The sequence below is a fragment of the Rhinopithecus roxellana genome, chromosome 3 (genome assembly GCF_007565055.1).
Source record: "Rhinopithecus roxellana isolate Shanxi Qingling chromosome 3, ASM756505v1, whole genome shotgun sequence".
Lineage (NCBI taxonomy): Eukaryota > Metazoa > Chordata > Mammalia > Primates > Cercopithecidae > Rhinopithecus > Rhinopithecus roxellana.
In genome coordinates, this window is record NC_044551.1 from 166,307,048 (window position 1) to 166,322,904 (window position 15,857).

The following is a 15,857-nucleotide window of genomic DNA, read 5'->3' on the forward strand; positions in this document are numbered from 1 at the left end:
AGAACAATATCACAAATATCACAAAATCCAGAAAACCAACACAAGGTTTTCTTAACTGCCAGACACACCTCCAGAAATAAGTCTTCCAGACATTTTTGGTCATGTACTCATCGCTTCTTCACAGGACAATGATTCTGCAACATTATTTTCCATATCAAGAACAGAAAGATAATGTCTTCCCTTTGCCATGACTCACTGATTTTTATTACCGACCGTTTAAGGAAGTTTCTTTTAGCCTCAAAACTCATAACTGGCCGGGCGCAGTGGCTCAAGCCTGTAATCCCAACACTTTGGGAGGCCGAGACGGGCGGATCACGAGGTCAGGAGATCGAGACCATCCTGGCTAACACGGTGAAACCCCCGTCTCTACTAAAAAATACAAAAAACTAGCCGGGTGAGGTGGCGGGTGCCTGTAGTCCCAGCTACTCGGGAGGCTGAGGCAGGAGAATGGCGTAAACCCGGGAGGCGGAGCTTGCAGTGAGCTGAGATCTGGCCACTGCACTCCAGCCTGGGCGACAGAGTGAGACTCCGTCTCAAAAAAAAAAACAGAAACAAACAAACAAAAAAAACTCATAACTGAAGATGTCAATTTTTAGAATTGTCAAATTTAGGAAAATATTGATAAAAGTGTTTTCATTTCTGAACTGAAACATTTTAGGGCATTTCAAGTTTTTCTTCTCCTCATATACACCCATTTGATAGATGACACACATTAACCAGTTTGTGGCAATGCTATCTTTGTTTTTAGATTTTATTTTTTTGGTAATGCTATCTTTGTCAGTGCCACTATTTGCAGTGACAAATGAGCAGGAAATATATAGTTTTTTACTGTCGTTTGATTCACTAATTGAATTATCAAGCAATCTAAAAACCTGTTCATTGTTTTTATTTGAAATTTTTTCTTCCTTTTAACTAACTGCTGCTTTTGACATGATCTGAAAATATTTTGTTACCAGTTTTCCTGTTGATGTCAGAACAATTTTTATTGCTATTACTCAATTTTAACACTTTTGCTTCACAGTTCATTAATATTTTTTTTGAGATAGAGTCTCGCTCTGTCGCCCAGGCTGGAATGCAATGGCGCCCTCTCAGCTCACTGCAACCTCCACCTCCTGGGTTCAAGCAATTCTCCTGTCTCACCCTCCCCAGTAGCTGGGATTACAGGTGCATGCTACCACGCCAGGCTAAATTTTGCATTTTTAGTAGAGACGGGGTTTTGCTATGTTGGCCAAGCTAGCTATTAAGATTCTTTAATGAAAAGTGTAGGTTGGCTTTTTTTTTTTTTTTTTTTTTGAGACAGAGTCTCGCTCTGTCGCCCAGGCTGGAGTGCAGTGGCCGGATCTCAGCTCACTGCAAGCTCCGCCTCCCGGGTTTACGCCATTCTCCTGCCTCAGCCTCCCGAGTAGCTGGGACTACAGGCGCCCACCACCTCGCCCTGCTAGTTTTTTTTGTATTTTTAGTAGAGACGGGGTTTCACCGTGTTAGCCAGGATGGTCTCGATCTCCTGACCTCGTGATCCGCCCATCTCGGCCTCCCAAAGTGCTGGGATTACAGGCTTGAGCCACCGCGCCCGGCCTAGGTTGGCATGTTTTTAATAGATGGCTTGAATAAAACCAAATCACTGTCTGCTCCTCTTCAGGGAGGACAGTACTCGGAGGCCACAATGCCCATGATGGCACAAGGAAGGCCCTGTCAGAGGGCACAGCAGGACACACCAAACCCAGCAGTGGGGAGAGGTTTCAAAGAATGGTCCCAGGGGACACGGAGAGTGCGGTGGAAAGGAAAAGAGCCCGCAGGAAGGAGGTGTACTGAGGCCGGGCTGCACCTGCACCCGCCCCTCCAATGAGATGACCTGCAGAAGCCTGCCCAGCGCAGCACGAGTGCTCCAAGTACACCAGCGAATATAACATACTGGCACGCTGGCGGAGTACACTGGCGCATATGACATACTGGCACGCTGGCGGAAGAAAAGGTGCCGGTCCCTCGCCTTCTTCAATGGGCTTGCAGTAGCTTTGAGGTTGGCCACAAGGGCTGCCAAGTAACTCCCACTGAACAGCTGAATCTAGGAGGCGGGTCCAGCACAGGAGCCCGAGATCCTTGAGGCCCACTGGGAGGAAGCCCGAAGCTGAAGGGAACACTGAGTGTTCCTGGGAACAGAACAGTCTCTTCCATATGAAGAAGTGTGGCCCAGGAGAAGCCTCCGTCTGCATCTGGCTATTAGCTGCTAACACTGAAAATCAGAATGATTCACAGAAAAAGGTCTTGATAAACTAGAAGACCTGGCAACATTGGGACCGCATTCCTGTAGGGCGACAATCGGTGCCCCGAAGAGCACAGGCACTGAGCCTGAGCCAGCCGGGCTCCTGCAGTGCCGGACGCAGGCCCCGGAGCATGAGGGGCCAGGGGACAACACCTGCGGAGGGAGGGGCCTGGAGTGGCCTGTGGGCCTCCCGTGGATCCAAGGGCCTCATCCTGTGTGGTGGTGGCGCCCGGGCCCACAAAGGGCCACCTTGGCGAGCTGGCAGGAACACCCTGTGCTGCTACCCAAAGCCTTGGGTGGGCAGCTCTGAGAGCAGCCAGGAGCAGAGAAGGTGGGGGAGGAGCAGCTGGGGGAATGGGGGTGCGGCCAGCTCCAGGGACCCCTGATCTTGCTAAAAGGGTGATACTTTGGTGAGGCGGGAATGAAGAAGAGGGCAAAAGAAGACGTGCGCTGGCGTCACTTGGCCCCTTAGAGGCACCTGGGGAAACTGAGGTGGAGGATGAGGACACGGCGGTCTCGCTAACTTTCGGCGGTGAAATCCCGGGAAGCTACACGGCTCCCGGGGCTCGCGGGTACCGAATCCGGGCGGAGGCCGCCCCACGCCGACCTGAGCAGAGCCCACCTAGGGCGCATTCGCCTCCCGCCAGCCCCTCGCCTCCCCGCCCCGGCCCCCGGGTCTCGGCCTCGAGCCCCCGTCCCGCCGCGCACTGGCGTGCGTGTCCGCTGCGACGCGCAGAGGCCGGGCCGGAACCGGACCCGCCCGCCGCCAGCCCCGCCGCGGCGTCCATAGGCCTAGCCGCCCGCGCGCCTCTCACCCGTGAGGCCGCCGCCCTTGCCGTGGCCCCGGCGCCGCTGCAGCACGAAGAAGGGGTTGGCCCGCTCCGTCACCCACAGCGCATTGGCCACCAGCACCTCCTCCGGGCTCAGCCACATCGCGATGCCGCTCGCACCGGGCCGAGGCCCGCGAGGCGGAAGCGCCCGCGGCGGTCGGCGTCCCGGAGCGGAGCGTGCGGAGCGGGCCGGGGCGGGGCCGGGCGGGCGGCGCCCCCTGGCGGGCGTGTGGCGCTAACGCACGCGGCTCGCGGTCAGCTCCGCCCCCTCCGCCCCCTCCGCCCCCTCCGCCCCCTCCGCCCCCTCCGCCCCCTCCGCCCCCTCCGCCCCCTCCGCCCCCTCCGCCCCCTCCGCCCCCTCCGCCCCCTCCGCCCCCTCCGCCCCCTCCGCCCCCTCCGCCCCGCCTCGGGCGCGCGCCCGCCTGGCTTCCTGGAGCGGTCCAGCCCCCGGCCTCCGGCCTGGACCCAGAACGGAACGGCCCAGTCCGCAGACAGGGGAGCCGCTGTGCAGTGCAGGGCTTCTGGCGTTTTGAAAGCTGTGCAATGTGAAAGAGAGATATAAAGAAACACAGTTTGGCTGTTTTTGGCTGGTTGTGCGTGTAACCCGGGGCGTGTTAGCACTGCAACGGGCGCCTGGAAAAGGGTTTGCAGTTCCTCCTAATTCTCAGCATTTTCTTTTTCTTTTTTTTTTTTTTTTTGACAGAGGCTTGCTCTGTCGCCCGGGCTGGAGTGCAATGGCGCGATCTCGGCTCACTGCAACCTCTGCCTCCCGGGTTCAAGTGATCCTCCTGCCTCAGCCTCCTGAGTAGCTGGGATTACAGGCGCCTGCAACCACGCCCGGCTAATTTTTTTTGTATTTTTAGTAGAGACGGGGTTTCACCATGTTGGCCAGGCTGGTCTCGAACTCCTGACCTCACGTGATCCGCTCACATTGGCCTCCCAAGTCCTGGGATTACAGGCATGAACCATCGCGCTCGGCCAGTTCTCAGAATTCTGACACTGGGGCCGGAGACTAGAAGAATCGTCCAGCGCAGGGCGGGTGCCAGGAGGCCTTGATACGGGCTCCATCCTTGGAAATCAGTGCAGCTCCTCCCCTGACAGACGGGTCACGGAGGCTGGCCGGTCTTGAGGATGGGGTCTGGGCTGGCCCCCGGGCCAGTGGCGGCTTGTGCGCAAGCGTGAGGCGGGCTGCACGCGAATGCGGGACCCTGGTCTTCCAGTGTTGACCTGCAGGGGTAGCACCAGTCCACACACGGCCTTCTGCATGAAGGGGCTGTCAACTCCACCTGGGACAACAGGCCTGGATCCATGCTGTCCGGGGTCGACTGGGATGTGGGGTCACCCTGCTGGCCAGAGCCCTCACCAGGATCTGGCTAGAGAGCAGAGGGAAGGGGGCAGTTAAACCGTCCTTGGAGCTGGACCTGGCTTCCAGGTGGGTTTCTGTGATTGGCGATCAAGAATCTTGGTGTGGTGGATGTAGGTACACGCAGTTGACACCCAGAGTGATCTGCAGTCTTCTGCAATGTTGGTGGATATAGGAATCAGCTTTCAAGATGCAGAGGTGGGCGTTCTTCCACATCTTGGAAGTTTGAACTAATATTGTCATTGTGCTCTCTAGAGGGAAAGAATTTGGAAGATCTGCACTTTTTAACACCCTGAGAGGAAGTAAAGAGTTGTCTTGTTCCTTCATTCCAGTGGTTCTCAAATTGGGCATACATTAGGATCACCTGGAAGGCTGATTCAAACAGGCTGCTGTAGGCCCAGCCACTTGGGAGGCTGAGGTGGGAGGATCACTTGAGGCCAGGAGTTCAAAATCAGCCAGGGCAACATAGCAAGACTCCATCTGAAAACAAAACAAAAGACAACCACACCGGTTGCTGCCCCTCCCTCCCAGGGTGTTTGCCTTCCTAACGCGCTCCTAGGTGATGTTGATGCTGCTGACCTGGAGACCACTCCTCGAGAATGTTTTGTTTGTTTGTTTGAGATGGAGTCTCACTCTGTCGCCCAGGCTGGAGCGCAGTGGCGTGATCTAGGCTCACTGCAAGCTCTGCCTCCTGGGTTCCCGCCATTCTCCTGCCTCAGCCTCCCAAATAGCTGGGACTACAGGTGCCCACCACCACGCCCAGCTAATTTTTTTTTATTTTTAGTAGAGACGAGGTTTCACGGTGTTAGCCAGGATGGGCTCGATCTCCTGACCTCGTGATCCACCTGCCTTGGCCTCCCAAAGTGCTGGGATTACAGGTGTGAGTCACTGTGCCCGGCCAAGAATGATTTTTTGTAAGAAGAAAAAGAACAGACATTTATTGAGCACTTAGTATGTGTGTGCTAAGCTTTACTTCTTTTTGATTTTCTGAGATATAATTCACATTCCATAACATTCACCCTTTTAAAGTGCAAAATGTAGTGGTTTTTAGTATATTCACTAGGCTGGACATCCATCATCACTAATTCCAGAACATTTTTATCAAGTCAGAAGAAACCCCTTACCCATTAGCTGCCATTCCCCACTTCCCCCCAGCTTTGCCCTGGCAACCATCAATCGATTTTGTCTCTGTACATTTTTCCCTTTCTAGCCATTTCTTCATATAAATGGAACCATACAATATGTGGTCTTTTGTGTCTGGCTTCTTTCCTTCCCATGTGTTTGAGGTTCACCCATGTCATAGCATGTATTGATACTTAATTCCTTCTTATGGCTGAACAATACCCCATGGTATGGATGCACCACATTTTGTTCATTCATTCTTCAGTGGATGGACATTTGGATTGTTTACCCTTCTTGTCTATTATAAATAATGCTGCCACAAATATGTGTACAAGTCTCTGTATGAATATGTGTTTTTAATTCTCTTGGGCATATATGGAGGCGTGGTATTGTTGGGTCATGTGGTACAGCTATGTTTCACTTTTTAAGCAGTGACCAAACTGCTCTCCAAAGCAGCTGCAGCACTCCACAGGCCCACCGGCAGTGTACAAGAGTTCTAGGCCGGGTGCGGTGGCTCGCGCCTGTAATCCCAGCACTTTGGGAGGCCAAGGTGGGCAGGTCACAAGGTTAGGAGATCAAGACCATCTTGCCTAACATAGTGAAACCCCGTCTCTAGTAAAAATACAAAAATTAGCCAGGCGTGGTGGCACGTACTTGTAGTCCCAGCTACTCGGGAGGCTGAGGCAGGAGAATTGCTTGAACCCAGGAGGTGGAGGTTACAGTGAGCTGACGTGCCACTGCACTCCGGCCTGTGCAGCAGAGTGAGGCTCCATCTCAAAAAAAAAAAGAGGTCTAGTTTTTCCATATCTCGTCAACACTTGTTAATCGTCTTTCTTTTTTTTGATGCCCATTTCTCAAGGGTGGGAAATGGTATCTCACTATGGTTTGGATTTCCATTTCCCTGATGACTAATGATGTTGAGCATCTTTTCATTTGCTTTTGGGTTATTTGTATATTTTATTTGGAGAAATGTCTATGTCCTTTGCCCATTTAAAATTTTTTTTTATTTTGTTATTTATTTTTGAGATGGAGTCTCGCTCTGTCGCCCAGGCTGGAGTGCAGTGGCGTGATCTCAGCTCACTGCAGCCTCCGCCTCCCGAGTTCAAGCGATTCTCCTGCCTCAGCCTCCTGAATAGCTAGGATTACAGGTGCGTGCCACCATGCCTGGCTAATTTTAGTATTTTTAGTAGAGAGGAGGTTTCACCATGTTGGCTAGGATGGTCTCGAACTCCTGATCTCAAGTGATCTGCGCATCTCAGCCTCCCAAAGCGCTGAGATTACAGGTGGGAGCCACCGTGCCCGGCCCCTTTGCCCGTTTTTAAATTGGGTTGTATTTTTACTGTTGAGTTGTAAGTGTTCTTTATATATTCCGGATACTAGACTGTTACTGGATATATGACATTAAGTCAACTTCTTAAATTATTTTAAGTATAATCCCCACACATCAACCCTATGAGGTAGGTATTTTATGATCCCTATTTTACAGATGATAAAGCTGAAATCCAGAAAGACGAGATGATTTGTCAGTTCATACTATTGCGTGGGTGGCAAGGCAGCACTGTTGTCCAGACTGTTCTGGCTCCAGCTCTTCTCCACGCGTGTCAGACACATGCTGCCTTTGCCCCCAGCATTCACTTCTCCTGTCTGTGCAGTGTCGTTCGTGATTCTGCGGTGGAAACTGTGCCTTAGGACATTCAGCTCCGGTCTGTCAGGTGAAGATACGTGGACTCAGGCCGGGCGCGGTGGCTCAAGCCTGTAATCCCAGCACTTTGGGAGGCCGAGACGGGCGGATCACGAGGTCAGGAGATCGAGACCATCCTGGCTAACACGGTGAAACCCCGTCTCTACTAAAAATACAAAAAAACTAGCCGGGCGAGGTGGCGGCGCCTGTAGTCCCAGCTACTCGGGAGGCTGAGGCAGGAGAATGGCGTGAACCCGGGAGGCGGAGCTTGCAGTGAGCTGAGATCTGGCCACTGCACTCCAGCCTGGGTGACAGAGTGAGACTCCGTCTCAAAAAAAAAAAAAAAAAAAAAAAAAAAAAAAAAAAAAAAAGATACGTGGACTCCTGGGCTGTGGAAGTGGAGCCCACGCCAGCTGAGGCCATCGGTACATTCTGTCCGTGACCACAGGGGCTGGCTGGTGATGGCCATGTGCCTCCAACCAAGACATTTGGGCCAGGGAAACACCGTTCTGACCTGGGCCACCTCCTGGGGAAGTGGAGCAGCTCTTGTGCTGCTGGGGTGACTGCCACGCTTGGGAATGGGGTTCCCAAGGAGGAAGCAAAGTTGGCCTGTGTCTTGGTGTCAGCATTTGGGGGTCAAATCACACCAAGCCTGACACAGGCACCCCTGGGCATTTTGGCTTTTGGGAGTCATTACATTCCCCTTTTGTGTTAGCCAGTTTTGGTTGGGTTTTCTGTCATCTGTAACCAAGAGAGTCCTCAGTGATACGCGTTACCACCAACAATACTCCATGTGGTCAAATCAGCTTTTTCAGTCGGTTTTTATTGAAATGGTTATATTAGCAAATTCTGCACATACAGGTGTACACTGTTGGCATATAGGTATATACCATACAATTTCACTACTTGATTATACTTACACCAACCATGCAGACCGAGGAGCTGTGCTGCCCACAATGTTTCAAAGGGCTGATGAGATCTGATTGTCAAGAACCAGCTCACACTCTACTTGTAGGTGTTTGCGTTCCAGACAAGAAAACTCCCCCTTCAGGGGGCTAATCAACAGTGTTGATTCTTGAATATTGACTGTTCTTTCTGGCACAAGCTATCCAATGAATTAAATTAAAATTTTAATTAACATTCAAGTGCATAGTTTCCTTTTCATCCCTCAAGGTGGAATGTAAGTCATGTGCCACGTTTAGGTATATCCCAAGCCTCCCCACCCACATTACCTGTGTTATAGTTAGAAAAATAGTTTTGTACGCCATCTTCTGAGATGCTGTGCATAGTGAGCAGGAGCCTGGAGTAAGGTGGGCTCTTTGAATGACCCAAATATGAAAGGGGCAACTGTAATATTTTATGAGTATAAAAGCTACGGAGGGTCCAAAACAACTGAGACACATGTGGTCTCGGGCTTGCACCAGCTCCTTCTCCTGTCCAGGAACAGGATGCTTCCATCAGGTGAGAATGTTCTCCACACCTCAAATATCACTTCCTAGCTCGGAGCCTTTTCCTGCTTTTGTAATCACACTGGACAAGTTTTCTCTTTAGACAGAGTTATTGCCTCTCTGCAGTAGATCTGGCTCTAAGCCCCAGTCAGGAGATCCCCTCCTCCAGCTGGTTCAGCGAGCCAGGCCCAGGCTGTCTGAGGAACGCCTGGAGACAGCACCCTCTCTGCTTCTCTCCAGGATGGCACATGTCGTCTCAGGCTGGGTACCCCGCAAAGGTGCCAGGACCTGAACCTGGGCCACACCTATTGGCCCCGTCCACAGAGCACAGCCAGCAACCCGCAGCCTTTCTGCTATAGGAGCGCTTACTCACCTGAAGGAAAAGAAATGGCCAGGACGTTATATTCTACCTAACCACCTCACCCCACTGTTTCTTTACAAACATCTTGGTTCAGTACCTCCCAGTCATTGCAGAAGTCCTTTAAATATCACATAGTGTAAATAATATACTTGCACTTAATTGGAGATAAAGGGTGTTCCAAAGGCAAATTTGAATTTACTCTGTTGGGTTAAATTTGTAAACCCCAGCTCAGAACCACTATCTGTGACGCTCCGCAGATGTTGGTGGCTATAGAGAGGTGGCTACGGAAGGCGACGATCTGTGGATGCGTGGAGAACTGAGGAGGCCAAGTCAGCCTTGCCAGGCCACCATGTGCCGCCGGGAGCTGGGCAGCCTGAGAGGAGAGCAAAGAAGGGCCGGGAGCCCCCGCCTCAACTGACAGGAGCCTGCTCACCACATGCCCCGAGTTCCCACAGGAGAATGCATGTGCGCTGGGCTGGGCGCCACCCTCGGCTCGGGAGGGGACCTTGGTGGCGTCTGGCTACCAGCACTGCTTTCAGCGGTGGCTGGGCCACCGAGAGCGTTTGTGGTGTGTGCATAGGGAGGAGGAGTCAACAGGAGGAACTCCGCAGCCCAGGCAGAGGTCTGTGCGGGCCAGAAGCACTGAATACTTCTGAAAGCTTAAAACTTAAGTTGCAGGACGTTCAAAGTTTTTTTTTTTTTTTTTTTTTTTTTCCCCATAAAGGATCTTCCTTCTTCCCCAAGTTAGAGTGAAGAAAACAGGAAAAAAATACCTTGAGCTTAGGATGGAAAGGGAAGGAAAACCCAAGATGAGTCCAGGTGACAACCGGGCGGCCCCCAGAGGGTCTTTGTGGGACCACAGGAGCCAGGACTCAGGCATACGACCATCATCCTTTCAGCAGCCGAGGCGGATGGCGCCTGCCCCTCCATGGTCACTGGAGGCTGTGGGGCCACAGCTGTGGAGAACGCAGGCGGCTGGAGACCCTCTCGGCCTCTCTTCTTCAAAGCTCAGTTTGTTGGGATCTTCCAGGACACCCACAAAAAAGAGGGCGAACCTTTAGCAATGTCCCAGAGGAGCTTCATGGCTACTGGGGGCCGCCTGACCCCCAACCCAGCCGCCTCAGCCAGGCCTCAGGAGGCCAGTGTGGCCTTGAACCTCGGAGCCCCCAGGAGACACAGGGGAGCCAGTCCCAGGCCTCACCAGGGAATGTTCCTCCTAGGTGAAGATTTGCTTTGCTTTGCTCTCCCTGTACTTGCCTCAGACAATAAGGAAAGGAATTCCAAGAAGCAGACACAGGCACCTTGTCCCCACCTGTCTTCTTCCAGTGTTTTTTCTGATGCTACCATACTTCAAATCCGTGCAGGCCTTCTCCCAGTTCTTCTGCAAGGCTCATAGCCATAGCCCAGGGCACTGTGTGAAGATTACAATCAACAGCCTTTCCTAATGGGTTAAAAGGAGGGTGTGTTGAAGCTCTGGAATGCTTTACCAACAAGGCCAAAATACAAGCCCAAACTCCACGCCCTTCATAGGTAACAACTGCTCTAATCAGACCTGGGAGGGGAAGGCGCTATTTTCAGCTGTGGGTATCGCCCTGCGATGAGCCCTTACTCAACTCCCCACACTCACTGACAATGTGAGCCAATGTTGACTTTAGTCACATTAAACTCTGCTTCTGGGTGACACTGAACACAGGAGAGGAAGTGAGAGCTAGTTGGACAGCCATTCGTGAAGAAGGAAATCGTACTGAATCGCTTTTCTAAATCCGTTGGGTTCAGTAGCTCCTTCTGTCCACACTTTAAATGTCAGTGTCCCTAGGGCTTTATCCCAAGCCCCATCCTCATGTCACTGGGTGGTTCCAGCCCCACTCTGGCTTCCACCTCCATCTGAACTCAGGGACACCTCTCCTGACCAGCCCCCCTTGGGAGATTCTGCCTCCAGCGCGTGTCAGTGTGTGCACACCTGTGGGGGTGTGTTGGGGAGGGAGGAGGAAGGAGGAGATTTGGGTGCCATAGATATTGTGATTACATGGAGATACTTCAGCAGGACAAGATAGCATGTCCACTTAAAAAACAGCTTCTGACCGGGCGTGGTGGCTCACGCCTGTAATCCCAGCACTCTGAGACGCTAAGGCGGGAGGGTCACTGGAGCCCAGGAGTTTGAGGCTAGCCGGGGCAACATGGAGAAGCTCCGTCTCTAAAAAATTTTTTTTTTAAATTAGCTGGGTGTGGTGGCATGCGCTTGTAGTCCCAGTTACTTGGGAGGCAGAGGTGGGAGAATCGCTTTAGCGTGGGAGGTCGAGGCTGCAGTAAGCCGAGATTACACCACTGCCCTCCAGCCTGGGCAACAGAGTGAGATCTTGTCTCTAAAAAAATTAAAAAACAGGCCGGTGCAGTGGCTTGCACCTGTAATTCCAGCCTCTGTGAGGCCGAGGCGGGCGGACCATTTGAGGTCAGGAGTTTGAGACCAGCCTGGCCAACATGGTGAAACCCCGTTTCTACTAAAAATACAAAAAATTAGCTGGGTGTGGTGGCGTGCACCTGTAAACCCAGCTACTCGGGAGGCTGAGGCAGGAGAATCACTTGAGCCTGGGAGACAGAGCTTGCAGTGAGCTGAGACTGCGCCACCGCACTCCAGTCTGGGAGACAGAGTGACACCCTGACTCTAAATAAATAAATAAATAAACACAGCTTCGCAGGCATTCTGATGCAGGGGTCTGCACCCTGGCCACCTCACCCCCACTGCACCTCCACTGGGCACCAGGTTCGCACCTCCATGCCTCCTTCCAGAGCCCCTGCCAGCCCAGACCTGAAGTATCCCCACAGGACTCTCCCTGGGTCCCATCAACACCCACCCAGGCACCAGGCCTGGAAGCCCAGGTTTCTGCCTCAGTCTCCCTCTTCTTCCACTTGGTGTCAGAGCCTGGTGCGGGGTCTGTGAATGTCCCCCTCTGCCTTGGCCCTCAGGCAGGACTGGCATCCCAGGCCGGGGCCATGCTGAGCCTCCCTGACCCCCAGTGCGGCTCCTTTTCTTTCCAGAGACAGGAGTCTGGTCCCCCTGACAAGCCTTCCCTGCCCAGGAAGTGCTGTCCTTGCCTCCTGGCCACTGTCCCTGCCTTCTCTTGACTGTTCGCTTGGGCCTCTCTATGGCTGCAATGCCTCTCCTTCACCTGTGCCCTGGAAGTCCCTCCTCATCCAGATTCACCCTCTTATCATTTGCTCTCACAGCCCAGTTGGTTGATAATGTGCCCATTGTCTAGAACAGCCAAAATTTTAATGGTCACGGATTCACCCCAACTTCAAGTATATGTGTTTGCACAGACTGAGAGCTTAATAAAAGTCTGCTGATGATATTAACTGTAGAACCCCACTCTTTTCCTTCTACATTCTACTTCTCTAAAATCAGTGTTTTTGTTTCCTGACATTTAAGAGCAGCAACCACTTGTCAAGGAACCACATTGCCACTTGCCAGCGGTTAATGTCAACCACTGACATTAACGTCACCTCCTTGTTTTCCTACAGCAGAGCCAATGCCTCAATAATAAAGGTTAACAGCAAGAGAACACTTTGATTTTTCTTCAGTTAAAACTAGCTTCAGCCAGGCGTGGGTGGCATGAGCCTGTGGTCCCAGCTACTGGGGAGACTGAGGTGAGAGGATCACTTGAGCCCAGGAGGTCAAGGCTGTAGCGAGCCATGATTGTGACACTGCATTCCTGCCTGGGCGACGGAGCGAGATCCTGTCTCTGAAAAAATAAAAATATAAAAAAACCAATTTGATTTAGCATGTAGCTCAATGAATGGATTGGATGTGAGGGGAATAAAAACATGAGAAGAGCTTCTAAAGCCTATAGAAAATGTCAAGTTTGTAAAATTCAGTAATCTCATTTTAAAAAATACTTTTCCAAATATCATCAGACTCACTGGCAGCTGGGGCTGCTGCCGCATCAGGGAGGCTGGCAGGTGCCAGACCAGTGCTCAAGAGAGTGCCTTGTGCATGTGCCTCTCAGCCAGGCCTGAGGACCACCAGGGGAGCTGGGAGATGGGGCCTATCTGCAAAAGCAAGGCTCATCAGGATTGTGAGTTTTTAGCTGGGGGCAGAGCTTGTCTTCCCAAGAGGAGGGCAGAGGCAGGCAGCCCCGGGCAGACATGCTCACCACCATAACTGGCTGCTGAGCTCCACCTCTGGCGCTGGAAGCCCTGGCTGTCTGGCCTCCCTTCCCCCTGGAATAACAGGAAAGGAGGGCTACTATGGGCAGTTCCTCCCTTAGGATGTTAAAAGTCACCAAAGCTTGGCCAGGCGCGGTGGCTCACGCCTGTAATCCCAGCACTTTGGGAGGCCGAGGTGGGTGGATCACGAGGTCAGGAGATCGAGACCATCCTGGCTAACACGGTGAAACCCCGTCTCTACTAAAAACACAAAAAATTAGCCGGGCGTGGTGGCAGGCGCCTGTGGTCTCAGCTACTCAGGAGGCTGAGGAAGGAGAATGGCGTGAACTCAGGAGGCGGAGCTTGCAGTGAGCTAAGATTGCGCCACTGCACTCCAGGCTGGGAGACAGAGCGAGACTCCATCTCAAAAAAAAAAAAAAAAAAAATCACCAAAGCTTAAGCATTTGCATTTCAATAGTCACAACCAACTCCCCAAGGATGCTGATGGCTGCCCTGGCCCTAGACTTGCTCATCCTGCCATACATGCCCATGGTTCTGCTCACCTGGCACAGGCCCAGCTCACAGCAGTCCACTGGAGGCAGGCGGGTGGGTGTGTGGTGTAAATAGCTGACTCCTCAGCCTCTTTCTTACTTCAAATAGTTCCCCCCTCAACAATGACTGAGGTTATCACACATTTCCTAATAACCACTGCTGGTGGAAGACTTGCGAGAACTGAGACACTCACTCTCGGCGCCCCATCACACCCGCAGCAGGCAGAACACTGCCCCCCAAGTGCCTCAGGGCAGCACTGCCCACGTGGCGATGTGTGACCTCACAATGCTCACCGGACAAGCAGCCCTGACCACTTCCTGCCAGGGTCCTGACTTAGCAGGGATTTCCCCCAGCATAGCAGCTAGTAAAGAGGCTATTTGGGATTAAAAAAAAAAAATGCCATTCTTGGCTGGGCATGGTGACTTACAACTGGAATCCCGGAACTTTGGGAGGCCGAGGTGGCGGTGGATTGCTTGAGCCCAGGAATTCAAGACCAGCCTGGGCAACATGGCGAAGTCTCACATCTCTACAGAAAATACAAAAATTAGCTGGCTGTGGTGGCATGTGCCTATGGTCCCAGCTACTCGGTGGGCTGAGGTGGGAGGATCACTTGAGCCCAGGAGGTGGAGGTTGCAGTGAGCTGAAGTTGCATCACTGTACTCCAGCCTGGGGGACAGAGCGAGAGACCCTGTCACAAAACAAAAACAAAAATAAAAATAAAAACCTGGAAACCAAAAGCCAAATTTTTCTCTTTATTCCTGAAGAGCATGACCTTAATGAGAAGTTAGTGTCCCTCCTGACAAAGACAGGCCATTCTGTAGCTGAGCCAGAGAGTGACCCCGATTTTCCAGAAAAGGGTGTCAGGCTAGGATCCACAGCATGGTTCTGAGGATGCTCCCCTGCAAGGAATGCCTCCTTGGTGATTCTACAGTGAGTGTGCCCCAGATTTCCCAGAAATTCACATGTTATATTAATAGACAGATTCTAGGGGCCTGAAATTTTTATTTCTTCTCAAGTAATTTCATACCTTTTCAGTAAAGAAACTGTCTTGAGTGGAATTTAATGTATACACCTTGGTAGGACCTCAAATCAGGAGAAAATGCTACATTGGGGTCTGAGTTTTGGTTTGGGAAAACAAGGAGGTGGTACGGACATGGCAACAATCAGAACTGAGCTCTCCTATCTTTCAGGTGGGCCAAACACATATAAATGCAGGCGCGTGTCTGGAACCTCCAGCAAATGGGTTCTAGCCTCCTGTAGACTCATCCTCTCTCTGAGAGCCCAATGGGGAAACCTGTTTTTCTGAACGATGCTATATTGAGGTTGCTCATTGAAAATATTTTTATAGTACAAAGACTATCATAAAGAAAAAAACAAAACAACCCAAAGCCCTTGGTAAAAGGTAAAACACAAAAGCTCCTAAGACCTTTAAAATCTGCACCATTCTAGTCTCAAACGAGCGAAAATGAAATGCCACTGCTCGCTCTCTGACAATGCTCCTGAAGGCTGTCCCCATCCGGGGCTCTGCAGGTTTCTTACAGGCACACCTGTGTCTGAGGCATGTTATTGACACATCACGAGAAAAGACACTTTGGGAGAAGCTGCACGTGGAAAAATGGCAAGTGTTCACTTCAAATTTATGTTCCATAGTCAGTGAGAACAGGGTGGGGGATTCATGCATCTGCTTGGTTTGCTGTCAAATCTGACCCTAGGCATGTGCAGACTGAGGTTCCTCTTCTCACAGCCAGAGTCTGTGCGCCTCACGCCCCCATGCAGCTCATACCAGTGAGGACAGGCAGACTCAACTCAGGTGTGTCCTTTTGCAAAGAGGGTGTGCAGATTCGTTTTATAAATTTGCCCATGGTGGTTCTGTACTGGGATTACTCGCAAGATGCAATTTTCTCATCATGTTAATTCGATGTCGTCCCAGGTGTGTGGGAAGATCCTGCATGTCCCTGATGCCTGGGATGCTGGCCTGGGATGCTGGCTGCTGCACCCTGTCCTGTAAGCCTGGCAGCTGGTGCTCCTGTCCCTTTTTCATGCTATGCTGGGACTCGTGGAGGGGACTGGGCTGCACAGTGGACACTGAAGGTGGGA

The 15,857-nt window shown here is 51.9% G+C and overlaps 1 protein-coding gene across 4 annotated transcripts in view; it reads right to left on the reverse strand.

Moving 5' to 3' along the window:
• The window catches only part of TBC1D9B (TBC1 domain family member 9B), a 44,778-nt gene extending 41,498 nt beyond the window's left edge, over positions 1-3,280 (reverse strand). For 2 of the 4 annotated variants that reach the window (XM_010380966.2, XM_030927039.1), the window contains exon 1: positions 3,076-3,280. In XM_010380966.2, the coding sequence (XP_010379268.2) occupies positions 3,076-3,193 (118 nt within the window). In that variant the 5' untranslated portion in view covers positions 3,194-3,280. The remainder of the gene's footprint in view (positions 1-3,075) is intronic. The other 2 variants (XM_010380964.2, XM_010380963.2) reach the window with 1 other exon arrangement.
• Between the last annotated feature and the right edge of the window lie 12,577 nt (positions 3,281-15,857).